General features: G+C 45.8%; 1 protein-coding gene across 13 annotated transcripts in view; it reads right to left on the bottom strand.

Annotated features, from left to right (window-relative positions):
* Nucleotides 1-2616: 2616 nt before the first annotated feature.
* LOC124136041 (germinal-center associated nuclear protein-like) overlaps nt 2617-18097 on the bottom strand; it is a 40877-nt gene continuing 25396 nt past the window's right edge. For 11 of the 13 annotated variants that reach the window (XM_048383059.1, XM_048383061.1, XM_048383056.1 and 8 more), the window contains 10 exons: nt 16490-16654; nt 15040-15599; nt 12941-13098; nt 11360-11794; nt 9673-9834; nt 6642-6768; nt 5590-5788; nt 4854-5028; nt 4040-4142; nt 2617-3745 (listed from right to left, as the gene is read on the bottom strand). In XM_048383059.1, the coding sequence (XP_048239016.1) occupies nt 3201-3745; nt 4040-4142; nt 4854-5028; nt 5590-5788; nt 6642-6768; nt 9673-9834; nt 11360-11794; nt 12941-13098; nt 15040-15599; nt 16490-16654 (2629 nt within the window). In that variant the 3' untranslated portion in view covers nt 2617-3200. Of the gene's footprint in view, nt 3746-4039; nt 4143-4853; nt 5029-5589; nt 5789-6641; nt 6769-8018; nt 9573-9672; nt 9835-11359; nt 11795-12940; nt 13099-15039; nt 15600-16489; nt 16655-18097 lie in introns of those variants that run through there. The other 2 variants (XM_048383058.1, XM_048383067.1) reach the window with 2 other exon arrangements.

Genomic DNA, 18097 nt, shown 5'->3' with positions numbered 1-18097 from the left:
TCGTCTCGGAGAAAAGAGCTGGGGGAAGAAACAGTCTATGGTAGAATCAGCAGCTGCTAAATGCGTATTCATTCGCCACCCTTCAAGCTGCTTAAACCGACAAAGTCTTTTTTCAACGTGCGTTGTAGATAATGTGTAAAGTTTAGGTGAGTAATAAATAAATTACTACACTCGTCTCCGTCTCGTGTTTTTCAAAACGTATGTAACGAGGGAAAACTCTCTCGCTTTCACTGGTCGATACGTTTTGAAGAAAACTCGTTGTAATTAAGAAAACGCATCTGACATTGACGAGTATAGTGAGTTTAAATGAGTAATAAATAAATTACTACACTCGTCTCCGTTAGATAGCGTTTCTTTAATTGCTACTCGTGTTTTTTCAAAACGTATCTAACGAGAGAGAACTCTCTCGCTTTCCCCCGAAAACACGTTTTTAAGTACATTCGTTGCAATTAAGAAAACATATCTGACAGGGACGAGTACAGTATATCAATTACAACGTGTAGACTTTAAAACGTATCTAGAGCGAAAAACACGCACGCACGCACGCACACGTGTTCATGTGATAGAGCGTCCGCCCGGAGAGCGGTAGGCCCTGGGTTGGATCCCCGGCTGCGTCATACCAAAAGACCTTAAAAGATGGTACTTGTTGTTACCCTGTCTGGCGCTCGGCATTAAGGGGCTAAAACATGGGCTGGTCGGCTCGGAGTCAGTATACTGTGTCTGAGTGGGGTATTCATGTTAAACTGCGGCATGGTATCTCAGTAGGCTAGCACTATAAATCGGCATCACTCCGGTACATACAACTACACACACCCATGCACAACGCGATATAAGTGCAATATTCTTTGACACGACGTTAAACTCCATTTCATCTCACCTCACCTGGCATGAAAACCTAAGTAGGTATGTACTGTTTTTGTTTCAATTCATGAAGCCAACTTACACCTGCTTGGAAGGCCCCTAATAAAGAGATTTAGAAACTGGTTTACAATCGCAGTATTGGATACCTTAAGGTGAGAATGGTCTGTTTAACACTGATTTCCCTGCCGCACCTGCACCGGCTAACAAATTGTATTGACCAGTTTCCAGGGTTTATACAAGTCGAAAAACGGAAAATAACCATGCGGATCAATTCTAGATATATTGCTTAGAACCTCTAATAATGAAAAAAGGAAGATAAAGTGTTATAATATATTGTTTCTGGATACAGCACTGGCATCAACCGTTGAAATGGAACTATTATCCGTTTACAGTTTCGAATATTTTGACAGTTGCACCCACCATCTCACCCACACTCTAGGACCCATCATCACCAATTAGGGGGCGGTCGGGTAGCCTGGTGGGTAAAGCGTTCACTCGTCACGCCGAAGACCCGGTTTGAGTGATGCCAATTTCTTGTGTTCCCCGCCTTGATATTGCTGGAGTTTGGCTAAAAACGGCATAAAACCATACTCACCTACACTTATCAATTAGATCTATTAATTGTATATTTAGTTACCTCATAAGACGGCTCTGCAGGATACGTCTGGGTAATGATTTGTGATAGCTGATCCCCTCTCCTCTTTCAAGTACTTTGCAGCCACACACATCTTCATGGCCATCAATTATTCATTCAAAACATTATTGGGTTGTTCAGAGGGAATATCACTTGTGGTTGATGTATAATGTTTAACAGGCAAAAAGTGGTGACAATTAAATGAGCTGAGTGAAGTCCCGATATTACAACATAAGATCATTTGAAATGTTTATTTTCCAACCCTTAGTTTTAAAAAGCCTGCCTTTTTACATGGCCTTATATACAGCTAGATGCCTTTTTTATAATGTAATATTTGTCTACGTCCACAATTGCATGCATCAGTTCGTTATAAGCGTGTTCGTTATAATGTAGTTTACTCTAGTTCAATGGTTGTCTGAAGAAGAGAGATGGCAACGGGAAGGTTGTATTCTTAATTAGAAGTGACCCGACCTGTGAAGATCCAGGGTAGAATGGGTCTTCAGCAACCCATGCTTGCCGTGCAAGGCAACTAATCGGGTGGTCAAGGTCGCTGACTTGGTTGATGCATGTCATTGTATCCCATTTTCTAGGATCGATGCTCATGACATCAATCACTGGAATGTCTGGTCCAGACTCAAATTTTTGACAGACCACCATAATATAGCTGGAATATTGCCGAATGCCGCGTTAAACAAGAAACAAACAAACAATCCCAATGACAATTTGAGTGATTCTTGTCCACTCCTCCTGCAGTGCCTGGCCCAGTTGGTCTAAGGTAAGGGGTGGCCATTGCCTTCAGTTCACAAGTCTTCACATCCTGACCCAGGTGTACTCTGTGGTGGACAGGTCGGGACTTAGGGCTGGACATTGCATTCTGGTGATGTTTTGCTGCTGGATATAGTCAGTTACCCAAAGTGCATCAGATGGGTGTCATCACTATGTGTGAGTTTCCTCCAGCTTTAGAAATGTTCCATATATATCATGTCCGCAGACAACAGAAAGCGTTTCACATGTTCTGCCTCTGTTGGTTATTGATCTGGGTGTGACAAGCAAACGCTTTATAATTTCCACATACACATTTAGTGTAGTTATATTGTAAAAATGAAACAAAAGACACAATATGGCGTTCAAAACATTTATTTTCAAGGTGTTTCTTGCAAAGGCTCAAACACCTTGAAAATATGAAAGCACGTTGACATACTGTTCAAATGCAAATTCATTTCTACATTCAATATGCATAAATAACTGCATGGAAATGACTTATGTGAATATGTGAGTTTGTTGATCTTAGAGATTATGAATCAAGAATATTGCGATGAATTCATGACATGATAAGTCCATGACTATACAATAGATTTGACAAAACACATGATTCCTTGCTTCCACACTGGTACAAAACTGACATCTCTTTATGAACCTGAAACGCACAAAAACTGTTCATGCACCGGTACAGGAAGGATCCTAGTTCAGCACTTTCTGTGTCAAAGACAAATGTGTCGGTGAGAAGCACTGTGTACTAACAACTTTGTCATAGAAGGAATAACGCTCTGATGTGTCATCACTGCTTGAACATGACCGCCAACTGAGAACTAGTCATCCAGTGTAGATCACAGCATGAAAGAAGATACAGGTACCTGACCAACGGCATCATCATCAGCTGCATCGCCTCCATAGTCACATGGCTGCTGATGAACCTAAATCTCCATTACGAATTCAACAAGAATTCCAGCCTCTTTTCAAACAGGTGACTCTCCTGTCTGAAAGCATCCACCTTGTCCTGCAGGCTGCTCATTCTCCCACCGATGGTCATGTCCACATCCTCCTCACATTGTTCCACTTCCGTATCCGAGTTCTGTTCTGGCCCCTTCACACCATTCCTCCCCAGAGCCTGATGAGCGTTCCTCCCAGCAGCAGGGTACCAGTCACAGGCCCCGCCTGATGCAGCAGCCAGGAAGTTCCCGGCAGCCATCCCGGCAGCCATCCCGGCATCCATCCCGGCATCCATCCCTACATTTCCCTCCAGCAACACAGACTCCAGGTACTTCTCAAACTTGCGATCCTTCTCCTTCTCTGCTGCTATGGAGGTCATCAGAGAGGAACACTTTGACATTAGAGACCGGTGCATGTCTGTCTCGTAGGAGCCCTCCGTCATGGACATGAGGATTGGGGTCTCTTCCTCCTTTGACATGGCTGCACACTTCTCGTGCTTCTTCTCCACAGCTTTCCCTACAGTCTCCAAAACTGTCAGACCTTCATAAGAGAGAAATCATGTCAATCAATCAGTGTGTTATCAGCCTTCGTTACCTCCGAACATTTTTATCTAAGGGAATAATTTGGTAACATTAAGAATGGCAATGGAAAATTTTGAAATATTGTTATGAAAATTATGAGACATGTTCATATGACTGATAAAAAGTCTTATTTTCTTTCTTATGCTTGCAAGTTTTGGACCTACAACATGACTGAGTACATTAATTGCAAAAGTCTGAGAGTAGCTGATTGTGGATTGCTCAGGGTCAGCCAACACCATCGCAATTCACTTACAATCAATATTGCTGTCAAACATGGCTTCCTTCCAGGACTCGGGGGCGGCAAAGTCATTGAACTCATCCTCCGAGTAATACACCACTAGCTCCCGGGGAGGGTGCTGAAACATGGGAAACATTACATGTGATATGACAGTTGGAGAGGGTGCTGAAACATGGGTGATATGACAGTTGGAGAGGGTGCTGAAACATGGGAGATACGACAGTTGGAGAGGGTGCTGAAACATGGGAGATATGACGGTTGGAGAGGGTGCTGAAACATGGGAGATATGACAGTTGGAGAGGGAGAAATGACGTGTTATACGACAGTTGGAGAGGGTCCTGAAACATGGGGGATATGACATGTTATACGACAGTTAGACAGGGTGCTGAAACAGGGGAGATACGACAGTTAGTCAGGGTGCTGAAACATGGGAGATACGACAGTTGGAGAGGGAGAAATGACGTGTTATACGACAGTTGGAGAGGGTGCTGAAACATGGGAGATATGACATGTTATACGACAGTTAGACAGGGTGCTGAAACAGGGGAGATACGACAGTTAGTCAGGGTGCTGAAACATGGGAGATACGACAGTTGGAGAGGGAGAAATGACGTGTTATACGACAGTTGGAGAGGGTCCTGAAACATGGGGGATATGACATGTTATATGACAGTTAGACAGGGTGCTGAAACAGGGGAGATATGACTTGTTAAACAACAGTTGGAGAGGGTGCTTAAGTATTGGTACTTCAATTTCACATCAATTTACTACAATTGAGCTTTGGATTTGGCAATGCATGGAAAGTTTGACCATGACGCCTCGTGCTCACCTCCTGTGAATGTTTGTCCATGATGGGGAGACAGGTGAGTCTGTAGGTGATGCAGGCGTCGATGACATCCGTCCAGGGCATGTTGACGTAGGTGGGTTCACACCTGTCCTCCCCCTCCACCAGGTAACACACATCGTTAAATTCCTCCTGTACCTTCTGCAGCAAACTCTTGATCCTGAAGACACACAACATCCTACAGGTGAGTCTCATCAGGTCAAGGTTGAAGGAAACATATGAACCTCAAACCAATGATCTACGATTTAATGGTACATTTTCACCAACATTAAAAATATGTTTAAAAAACGCAATATTCTTTTCTGACCAAAAGTGACAACAGTCTATAATGGCAGTCCACATACAGCTCAACTTTCGAAAGCAATATGGATATTCCATATTCCATCCTATTTGCTTACATATTATCAGCAATCATTGTGAAAAAATAATAAGTATCCTGATAAAAACGTGAGTAGAGTAAAATGAAAGCACAACTACATTTCTGTCACTTATGGCCAGTAGTAGAGTAGTTCTTACATTCCCTGCTTTTCTCTGCCAAATTTATTCCCATATTTAAAGTGAAGACAAACTTTATTTTCACCCAAATTCCCCATCCATTTAAACAAAATGAAATGGTCATTCTAGTGGATCCAGCAATTGGGATACGATAACATACATCAACCAATTCAGAGAGCCTGACAGAGTCGTACAGAAAGTACATTATGGACAGGAAGACCCCCACCTTGTGGCCAGATGGATGGTGTTCTTCCCCTTGTTCTGCTTGACCACGTCCTGGACGAAGGCCCACACGTCGGAGCACACCTGCTCCCAGGAGTTGCAGTCGTAGTCGTAGTAGCGGAAGCGAGGGAGCTGCAGCAGGGAGATCTCCTCGTACAGGTGACTCAGGTGCTCCGACGTGTTCCAGTGGGATGCTGGCAACTCTGCAACACACACATGACTTAGAGGTTCCACATCAACTTGTACTGGTCACATGACTTGGTGAACACAACTCATGGACATAAAAACAAAACACAAAACTTTTTTTTTGAGAAATCTGTTTCTCAGTTTGGAATAATGAATGAGCATGGTTTTACGACACTTTTAGCAATATTCCAGCAATGTCACGGCAGGGAACACCAGAAATGGGATTCACACATTGTACCCCCGTGGGAAATCGAACCCAGGCCTTTGGCCTTTGGCGTTGACAAACAAAAACTTTCTTGCTGATTCGACGAACTCCTGCGAACTGTACCAATCTTTGGGAATCAAAGATTCATTTAAGAACTTCAAGAAATGATTGAGATTTATCTATGGACATGGAAAATGTCCTATTCGGGGTGATTCAGGATATTCGTGGTCATAGTGAAAGGGGGGCATTAGGAACATGTAGGTGGTATTTTATTGCCTTTTGGAAGAAAAAACCTCCCGCATCAACAAACAGGCTTCTGAAAATAAATTAGTGTCGGCTGTCAAAACATAATTGGCATACCAGTTGATGCTATTAGTGGATGTACCGGTACACAAAGATGACGGAATCTGCTGCAACCAATGTCAAATACTGATGACTTATTAAGCTAAGTTGGAAGTGGAACATTGAATCAAACTCAAGATATAGGATCTATAGGATGAACTCTGCACAGAAATTTGCAGCAAGTTAGAGGACAGGGATATCTGTAACTAATGAACATACAGAAGAGAGTAAATATCAGACACAGCTTCATACCATGTCGATACTAACAGTAGTCAAAAAGTGTTAAGGGCTCAACACAGCGAGCAATGACAACACTGGCCTACCTTTTTTCTGGTAGCACCAAACAAACTCGGGTATCGGACAGGAGAGTGTAGCAAGGGAGGCTGCTGATGCCACCTCGGCCAGATGCTCCACCGCACAGTTGTACAGAGTTATCAGGGTGTTGGGAGCCTGTAACATACAGTCAGTCAAACATGGCAAGTGTTGGGAGCCTGTAACATACAGTCAGTCAAACATGACACAAGTGTTGGGAGCCTGTAACATACAGTCAGTCAAACATGACACAAGTGTTGAGAGCAGGTAACATACAGTCAGTCAAACAGAACACATGTGTTGGGAGCCTGTAACATACAGTCAAACAGGACACACGTGTTGGGAGCCTGTAACATACAGTCAGTCAAACAGAACACACGTGTTGGGAGCCTGTAACATACAGTCAAACAGGACACACGTGTTGGGAGCCTGTAACATACAGTCAGTCAAACAGAACACATGTGTTGGGAGCCTGTAACATACAGTCAGTCAAACAGAACACATGTGTTGGGAGCCTGTAACATACAGTCAGTCAAACATGACACAAGTGTTGGGAGCCTGTAACATACAGTCAGTCAAACATGACACAAGTGTTGGGAGCAGGTAACATACAGTCAGACAAACAGGACACACGTGTTGGGAGCCTGTAACATACAGTCAAACAGGACACACGTGTTGGGAGCCTGTAACATACAGTCAAACAGGACACAAGTGTTGGGAGCCTGTAACATACAGTCAGTCAAACAGAACACACGTGTTGGGAGCCTGTAACATACAGTCAGTCAAACATGACACAAGTGTTGGGAGCCTGTAACATACAGTCAGTCAAACATGACACAAGTGTTGGGAGCAGGTAACATACAGTCAGACAAACAGGACACACGTGTTGGGAGCCTGTAACATACAGTCAAACAGGACACACGTGTTGGGAGCAGGTAACATTCAGTCAAACTGGACACACGTGTTGGGAGCCTGTAACATACAGTCAGTCAAACAGAACACATGTGTTGGGAGCCTGTAACATACAGTCAGTCAAACAGAACACAAGTGTTGGGAGCCTGTAACATACAGTCAGTCAAACAGGACACATGTGTTGGGAGCAGGTAACATACAGTCAGTCAAACAGAACACATGTGTTGGGAGCCTGTAACATACAGTCAGTCAAACAGAACACATGTGTTGGGAGCCTGTAACATACAGTCAGTCAAACAGAACACAAGTGTTGGGAGCAGGTAACATACAGTCAGACAAACAGAACACATGTGTTGGGAGCAGGTAACATACAGTCAGTCAAACAGAACACAAGTGTTGGGAGCAGGTAACATACAGTCAGTCAAACAGAACACAAGTGTTGGGAGCAGGAAACATACAGCCAGACAAACAGAACACATGTGTTGGGAGCAGGTAACATACAGTCAGTCAAACAGAACACAAGTGTTGGGAGCCTGTAACATACAGTCAGACAAACAGAACACAAGTGTTGGGAGCAGGTAACATACAGTCAGTCAAACAGAACACAAGTGTTGGGAGCAGGTAACATACAGTCAGACAAACAGAACACAAGTGTTGGGAGCCTGTAACATACAGTCAGTCAAACAGAACACAAGTGTTGGGAGCCTGTAACATACAGTCAGACAAACAGAACACATGTGTTGGGAGCAGGTAACATACAGTCAGTCAAACAGAACACAAGTGTTGGGAGCAGGTAACATACAGTCAGTCAAACAGAACACAAGTGTTGGGAGCAGGTAACATACAGTCAGACAAACAGAACACAAGTGTTGGGAGCCTGTAACATACAGTCAGTCAAACAGAACACAAGTGTTGGGAGCAGGTAACATACAGTCAGACAAACAGAACACATGTGTTGGGAGCCTGTAACATACAGTCAGTCAAACAGAACACAAGTGTTGGGAGCAGGTAACATACAGTCAGACAAACAGAACACAAGTGTTGGGAGCAGGTAACATACAGTCAGACAAACAGAACACAAGTGTTGGGAGCAGGTAACATACAGTCAGTCAAACAGAACACAAGTGTTGGGAGCCTGTAACATACAGTCAGACAAACAGAACACAAGTGTTGGGAGCAGGTAACATACATTCAGTCAAACAGAACACAAGTGTTGGGAGCCTGTAACATACAGTCAGTCAAACAGAACACAAGTGTTGGGAGCAGGTAACATACAGTCAGACAAACAGAACACATGTGTTGGGAGCCTGTAACATACAGTCAGTCAAACATGACACAAGTGTTGGGAGCCTGTAACATACAGTCAGTCAAACAGAACACATGTGTTGGGAGCCTGTAACATACAGTCAGTCAAACAGAACACAAGTGTTGGGAGCCTGTAACATACAGTCAGTCAAACATGACACAAGTGTTGGGAGCAGGTAACATACAGTCAGACAAACAGAACACATGTGTTGGGAGCCTGTAACATACAGTCAGTCAAACATGACACAAGTGTTGGGAGCCTGTAACATACAGTCAGTCAAACAGAACACATGTGTTGGGAGCCTGTAACATACAGTCAGTCAAACATGACACAAGTGTTGGGAGCCTGTAACATACAGTCAGTCAAACAGAACACATGTGTTGGGAGCCTGTAACATACAGTCAGTCAAACAGAACACATGTGTTGGGAGCAGGTAACATACAGTCATTTAGTCAAACAGGACACAAGTGTTGGGAGCCTGTAACATACAGTCAGTCAAACAGAACACAAGTGTTGGGAGCAGGTAACATACAGTCAGTCAAACAGAACACACCTGTTGGGAGCCTGTAACATACAGTCAAACAGGACACACATGTTGGGAGCCTGTTACATACAGTCAAACATGACACAAGTGTTGGGAGCCTGTTACATACAGTCAGTCAAACAGGACACAAGTGTTGGGAGCCTGTAACATACAGTCAAACAGGACACAAGTGTTGGGAGCCTGTCACATACAGTCATTTAGTCAAACATGACACAAGAAACAAGTGTCCCCCTCTACACCTGCCGCAGTAACTCCCTGCCTGTGTCGAGTCGGTTCTCACCTGGTGCAGTGTGTGTCTCTCCTTGTTGCGACGGAGGTTGTGCAGGACGGGGGTGAAGTACTCCTGCAGTAGTAGTTCCTCCACGTAGTCATCCACCCGTGCCGTCAGCAGCGTTGGCAACTCCGCCATGTGTTCAACCAGCCACACGACACTCTCCGACAACTGCCAACCAAACACAAAATCATACCACATGTAGTCAATTCATCCCTAATGTTTCTGAATAGGCGAATATCAACAGTTTTATCGAATTGGTATTTGCCAAGAAAACCACATGTGGTGAACATTATTTAGCATTTTGAAGTTAACTTTCCCATTATAGAAACAGAAATATCAAAATTGTTGCAATGTTACTGCTCATTCTAAGTGCTGACACATCTACTCCTCTGTGATGTGAATTAAAAACAACCGGTTAACGTCATATGGGGAAATTCATTCCCTGAGGGTTGTAGAATACTTAAAACGATAATACTCAAAAGGAGTTCAGGACCACCCGACTTGTTCACGTTACCACAATGAATGTGTCACGATGAGACAGAACAACAGTTACACCATCAACAACAATTCATTCTGTGACACTGGACCATATTTCATGGAAAGTTACTTCATGTAAATAATATGAAAAACAGATGAACTGTGATCAAACATAAGACCCTTTTGTTGACATCAAGTAGAGAAATACTGAGAAACAATAAGAACTCTATTTCAAGTATATATGTACAGGAAACCTTATTGGCTATTCTCACTACAAAATAATGTGATGTGAAAGGCTTAATTGTACATGTTTGCCACAATATTTAAACAGGTAATATTAATCACAATGTGCACAATTTGTAAAAATATCTACAGATACAGTCCTAGTACATGTGTGTGTGTTTGTTGTTTAACGCTGCACTCTGCAATATTCCAGCTCTATGATGGAGGCCTGTATATAATCGAGTCTGGACCAGACAATCCTGTGATATCCTCTGGGTACGATGCAAGCAGTCAACCAAGTCATTGAGCCTGACCATTCGATCCATGCATCACCTCTCACAACAAGCATAGGTTGGGGGACCAGCTCTAACTAGGGATCACCGGATGGTTTAACAATGTGAATAATAAGGCCATCAGGAGCTGCTGGTGACCCGTGAAGATCCGGGGTAGAGAGGTGTGTGTTGCAGAGTTGCCAGCATCCCACTGGAACACGTCGGAGCACCTGAGTCACCTGTACGAGGAGATCTCCCTGCTGCAGCTCCCTCGCTTCCGCTACTACGACTACGACTGCAACTCCTGGGAGCAGGTGTGCTCCGACGTGTGGGCCTTCGTCCAGGACGTGGTCAAGCAGAACAAGGGGAAGAACACCATCCATCTGGCCACAAGGTGGGGGTCTTCCTGTCCATAATGTACTTTCTGAACGACCCACGAAGATCCGGGGTAGAATAGGTCTTCAGCAACCCATGCTTGCTGAACAGGCGACTATGCTTGTCGTAAGAGGCGACTGACGGGATCAGATGGTCAGACTCGCTGACTTGGTTGATGCATGTCATCGTATCCCAATTGTGTAGATAAATGCTCAATCAATGTCAATCACAGGATGTGTCTGGTCCAGACTTAATATTTACAGACCACTGTCATATAGATGGAATATTGCTGAGTGTGGTGTTAAACAACAACTAAACAAACTCACGCACTCACAAACGGCACTCACCCTGTCAGCGGCTTGAGGAAGGTCGGCCTCCAGCTCCACTACACCTGCAGGGAGAGAGAGTTTGTCCACGACCGACACCAGTCCATCATCCTGGAAACTGTTTAACTCTAGCCTCTGTATCAGCTCACTCACAGATAAGCTCCCATTGGCTGATTCTGGTAAAACAATGACCAGTGGTAGTGCAGGAGACTTGGGCTTGGCGTGTAGAACTCCTGCAAGACGAGCTGTGGCTTGCTTCCAGTAAGCTTGGTTGTCGTCAACCGGAGGAAGGACGAAGAGGATTCCAGCACTGCCCAGCAGGAGGCGCTTGTCTTCCACCTTCTGTACCTCCTTCTTGTTGAGAGTTCCCATCACCGTCCTCACACACACTCCAACCTGCAGGGGTTGTTTCCCTTGTCTCTTTACCATGGAATGGTACAAACTCAAAACCTCGCCCTAAGAGAACAAAATTAAAAATAGTGGACAAAAGAAATCAAGAGACACAAATCAGAGGTTAAGTGAGTGAGTTGGGTTTAATGTCGTTTTTAACAGTATTCCAGTCATATCACGGCGTGTCAGCTTAATGTAGGAGGAAAGCCCGAAGTGATGCAGGTCTCAGATGTTTACCACTTCGGTGAAACCCACGAGCACCGCTATGGTGCTGACAAACCTAGAAACATAATCGGGGCGAACCGGGATTCGAACCCACAATCATAGGTTTCTGGTTTGCCCAAGGGACGTAACTCTGCACAGCAAATCGTGGCACCTTAGATGACTGGGCCACCTGTGCCCCCAATCAGAGGTTAAGAATTACTGGGTAAGGTACACCAAGTTGTACTTTCAGGCTGATGAACAGCTCTCAACTTAATAGTTAAAGGAACAAACCTTGTGTTTTGGCACCTAATGATTCGGGAAATAGACTAACAATAATAATTATTTCTTTATGCATGTTTTGTTTGCTTGTTTGTTGATAATGCCACACTCAGCAATATTCCAGCTATATTATGACAGCCTGTACATGCCAAAGTTCGGACCAGATAAACCAGTGATTGATATTATGACAAACTATCAAGCTGAATCCCCACTAGGACTCCTTATGTATGGAATGAATCTTGAATGACCGTATTCGATGTAATAAGCGCCCCGCTCTTATATATTTGCTAATATATTGGCTTGTGAACAATCGCAATTGGCACTCCTTCCGATTGATCAGTGTACACAAGACTTTTTTATTCGTGCATAATACGCACTTGTGTGTTATATGCACCATTTATCATGAGCAATTAAATTCTGGAAAATATATATCGTGTATAATATGCACAGACATTTCTTTTGTATCATATGAGGCTGTCAGCATAAACCACAATATTCATGATCTTTCAACTCTGTTTTTTCTTCTTACCAATACTATATTATAATAAGAGTCCCCTTTTTCTATTTTTGAGAGAGCCCTTGGTGCTCATTACGTCTAAATCGGTACCCGTACTGTCAGATAGATTTAGAAGTCATAAAGAATGACACCTATCTGTGAGCCAGCAAGTGAGCGAGTGAATGGTGTTTTATGTCCTACTCAGTGCTAATACAGTGCCTATCTATACTGACCCTGTACTTGAGATGCGGGTTGTCAGGTACATCTCCTCTCTGCAACTTTGCACACAGCCACTTGTTGACCAGCTCGCCAACATCCGAGTCCACTGTGGTCACCGCCGCTGTGTCCGGTAGCGACACGGTCAGCTTCCATGTTATCTCTGGGGCTGTCTCTGCAGATCAAGCAGTGAGTGAGTGAGGGAGGGAGGTAGGGAGGAAGTAGGCAACACCCTGGTCATATCCCCGAAAAGATCCCCCTGGTCATACCCTGGGAAGAGCTTTCCTGGTTATACCCTGGGAAGAGCTCCCCTGGTTATATCCTGGGAAGAGTCCCCCTGGTCATACCCTGGGAAGAGCTCCCCTGGTCATATCCTGGGAAGAGCTCCCCCTGGTCATACCCTGGAAAGAGCTCCCCTGGTCATATCCTGGGAAGAGCTCCCCCTGGTCATACCCTAGGAAGAGTTCCCCCTCGTCATACCCTGGGAAGAGTCCCCCTGGTCATACCCTGGGAAGAGCTCCCCCTGGTCATATCCTGGGAAGAGCTCCCCCTGGTCATATCCTGGGAAGAGCTCCCCCTGGTCATACCCTGGGAAGAGCTCCCCCTGGTCATATCCTGGGAAGAGCTCCCCCTGGTCATACCCTGGGAAGAGCTCCCCCTGGTCATACCCTGGGAAGAGCTCCCCCTGGTCATACCCTGGGAAGAGCTCCCCCTGGTCATACCCTGGGAAGAGTCCCCCTGGTCATACCCTGGGTAGAGCTCCCCTGGTCATAACCTGGGAAGAGCTCCCCCTGGTCATACTCTGGGAAGAGCTCCCCCTGGTCATACCCTGGGAAAAGCTCCCCCTGGTCATACTCTGGGAAGAGCTCCCCTGGTCATACTCTGGGAAGAGCTCCCCCTGGTCATACCCTGGGAATAGCTCCCCCTGGTCATACCCTGGGAAGAGCTCCCCTGGTCATACCCTGGGAAGAGCTCCCCTGGAGCTCCCCTGGTCATACCCTGGGAAGAGCTCCCCCTGGTCATACCCTGGGAAGAGCTCCCCTGGTCATACCCTTGGAAGAGCTCCCCCTGGTCATACCCTGAGAAGAGCTCCCCCTGGTCATACTCTGGTAAGAGCTCCCCTGGTCATACTCTGGGAAGAGCTCCCCTGGTCAAACCCTGGGAAGAGCTCCCCTGGTCATACCCTGGGAAGAGCTCCCCTGGTCATACCCTGGGAAGAGCTCCCCCTGGTCATACCCTGGGATGAGCTCCCCCTGGTCATACTCTGGGAAGAGCTCCCCCTGGTCATACCCTGAGAAGAGCTCCCCTGGTCATACTCTGCGAAGAGCTCCCCCTGGTCATACCCTGGGATGAGCTCCCCCTGGTCATACCCTGGGAAGAGTTCCCCCTGGTCATACCCTGGGAAGAGTCCCCCTGGTCATACCCTGGGAAGAGCTCCCCCTGGTCATACTCTGGGAAGAGCTCCCCTGGTCATACCCTGGGAAGAGCGCCCCTGGTCAAACCCTGGGAAGAGCTCCCCCTGGTCATACCCTGGGTTGAGCTCCCCCTGGTCATACCCTAGGAAGAGATCCCCCTCGTCATACCCTTGGAAGAGCTCCCCCTGGTCATACTCTGGGAAGAGCTCCCCCTGGTCATATCCTGGGAAGAGCTCCCCCTGGTCATACTCTGCGAAGAGCTCCCCCTGGTCATACCCTGGGAAGAGATCCCCCTCGTCATACCCTTGGAAGAGCTCCCCCTGGTCATACTCTGCGAAGAGCTCCCCCTGGTCATACTCTGCGAAGAGCTCCCCCTGGTCATACTCTGGGAAGAGATCCCCCTCGTCATACCCTTGGAAGAGCTCCCCCTGGTCATACCCTGGGAAGAGTTCCCCCTGGTCATACTCTGGGAAGAGCTCCCCCTGGTCATACCCTGGGAAGAGCTCCCCCTGGTCATACTCTGGGAAGAGCTCCCCCTGGTCATACTCTGGGAAGAGCTCCCCTGGTCATACCCTGGGAAGAGCTCCCCCTGGTCATACTCTGGGAAGAGCTCCCCCTGGTCATACTTTGGGAAGAGCTCCCCCTGGTCATCCCTTGGGAAAGTCTTGTACAAGGTGGCCACAATGAAACTTCCCACAAACCTGCAATATATGTCTCTGGATCCCTCTGTTTGAGGAAGATTTTTTCAAACTCCTTTCCAGCGACAGCAGGAATGTCTAACGGCTGCCACGCCTTCTCCTTTAATAGCCGATGGGTCAGCATGATCAGCGAGTGTCTCGCAATGAAGAGTTTGTCTCGCTTCTCAATGGCCATAGGCGTCTCTATGGTAACCATTGCCTGTTGGTTGACATACATCCTCCCATTGACCACTCCATCGCTGCAACGATCTGGCAACAGCGTCTGCAGCTGTGAGTGAACATCCTGCGTGCTCGGGGCACACGGGAACGCCAACATCGCCCGCTTCAGTTTGACCCGTTTAGCATGTTCCCTCTTCCAGATCTGCAGGAAGCGACATGAACGCAGGGTTTTCACTTGTCTCTCAATGGCTTCCAGTTTAGCAAGTCTCTGGACGACATCAATGCGATGGACCTCTCCACTGATCTCGTGGATGAGCCCGGCTAGGGTGTCCTCCACAACCTCGTCCGTCACCACTGTCGTACATCGCTCTGCGCGTTCCTTCTTCAGCTGGGCTTGAACCTCCCTGAAGTCAGATGTAAGCATCATGCACACTATAAGCCCAGAAATTGGCACTAGTCCTATAGTACTTGCCAAACTGCCCAATGGTAAAGGTATCATAAGGACTAGTAGAAAATTTCCATTTTAAGAGTTTTGCTATATGTTATCATTATAAGGACTAGTGGGTGAAAACTGTTAGTTTCTAACGCTGCTTTAAGCCTCTGTGTCTCAGCTGATTTTTATGGGATATTTGCAACATCAGATTAAACAATGTTAAACAGGCATTTTAAAAGTGAGTAAGTGAGGATGTTTTTATGCCATTTTTAGCAATATTCCAGCAGTTTCATGGTAGGGGATACCAAAAATGGTCTTCACACATTATACCGATGTGAGGATTTGAACCTTTGGTGTTATGAGCAAATGCCTTAAACACTAGGCTACCCCACTTCCCCGTTTAAATGTATTTACAAGAATTACAGGAACCATCTTAAAACCAAATACTGGAATCACTGTAACTTTTAAGTTATCATCTCTTATCCTATTTCATCATGGCATAAGAGACTGACCATTTCATATTCTGGGGGGGGGCTGGGATTTTAACCCCCCCAAATTAAGGTGCCCCTGAAAATGCTTGGTAAAAAAGCAAAAAGATCCTTCAGACCATTGACAAAAAAAGAGAGAAATTGCCCGCCCCAAAAATTGCATTGTTGCAAGGCGTATTTCTTTAAAAAATCTAAAAAAGGCTGAAACCAAAGCTGACGAAGTATCTGTTCTTGATAATAAAAAAAAGTCCGAAGCCCCCCTCCCCCTCAGCAAATGGTCGGTCCCTTAGCATGACTTGGGAGCAATAAGTAACTGGGTGACAGTAACAGTTGTAGTAACCATCTTGTTGATGTAATATGAAAGGCCTCTCACCGGACTTGAGCCACTGCGAGACTGTGAGCTTCCTGCTGTGTGACGTCCTCCACCAGGTCCCGGCAGATGTCCTCTGACATCCGACATCGACGATCCTCCAGCTCCGCAGCCAACACCTGCTGCTGCCTCTCTGTCTCCTCTGTGAACACCTCGTCACACACCTGTCTGTAACATCACAAACACCTGACTCACCTGTCTGTTACATCACAAACACCTGACACACCTGTCTGTAACACCACAAACACCTGACTCACCTGTCTGTAACACCACAAACACCTCTTACACACCTGTCTGTAACATCACAAACACCTGACACACCTGTCTGTAACATCACAGACACCTCGTCACACACCTGTCTGTAACATCACAAACACCTGACTCACCTGTCTGTTACATCACAAAAACCTGACACACCTGTCTGTAACATCACAATCACCTGACTCACCTGTCTGTAACATCACAAACACCTCTAACACACCTGTCTGTAACATCACAAACACCTGACTCACCTGTCTGTAACATCACAACGCCTCTTACACACCTGTCTGTAATATCACAGACACCTGACACACCTGTCTGTAACATCACAAACACCTGACACACCTGTCTGTAACATCACAAACACCTGACTCACCTGTCTGTAACATCACAAACAACTCACTCACCTGTTTGTAACATCACAAACACCTGACACACCTGTCAGTGACATCACAAACACCTGGCACACCTGTCTGTAACATCACAAACACCTGGCACACCTGTCTGTAACATCACAAACATCTGACACACTTGTCTGTAACATCACAAACACCTCTTACACACCTGTCTGTAACATCACAAACACAGGCACACCTGTCTGTAACATCACAAACACCTCTTACACACCTGTCAGTAACATCACAAACACAGGCACACCTGTCTGTAACATCACAAACACCTGACACACTTGTCTGTAACATCACAAACACCTGACTCACCTGTCTGTAACATCACAAACACCTGACTCACCTGTCTGTAACATCACAGACACCTGACTCACCTGTCTGTAACATCACAAACACCTGGCACACCTGTCTGTAACATCACAAACACCTGACTCACTTGTCTGTAACATCACAAACATCTGACACACTTGTCTGTAACATCACAAACACCTGGCACACCTGTGTGTAACATCACAAACACCTCTTACACACCTGTCTGTAACATCACAAACACCTCTTACACACCTGTCTGTAACATCACAAACACCTCTTACACACCTGTCTGTAACATCACAAACACCTGACTCACCTGTCTGTAACATCACAAACACCTGGCACACCTGTCTGTAACATCACACACACCTGGCACACCTGTCTGTAACATCACAAAAACCTGGCACACCTGTCTGTAACATCACAATCACCTGACTCACCTGTCTGTAACATCACAAACACCTGACACACCTGTCTGTAACATCACAAACACCTGGCACACCTGTCTGTAACATCACAAACACCTGACACACCTGTCTGTAACATCACAAACACCTGACACACCTGTCTGTAACATCACACACACCTGACACATCTGTCTGTAACATCACAAACACCTGACTCACCTGTC

This window comes from Haliotis rufescens, unplaced genomic scaffold (genome assembly GCF_023055435.1).
Source record: "Haliotis rufescens isolate VD_foot unplaced genomic scaffold, xgHalRufe1.0.p SCAF_44, whole genome shotgun sequence".
NCBI classification, from domain to species: domain Eukaryota; kingdom Metazoa; phylum Mollusca; class Gastropoda; order Lepetellida; family Haliotidae; genus Haliotis; species Haliotis rufescens.
This window is presented reverse-complemented; position numbering and strand designations above follow the sequence as displayed.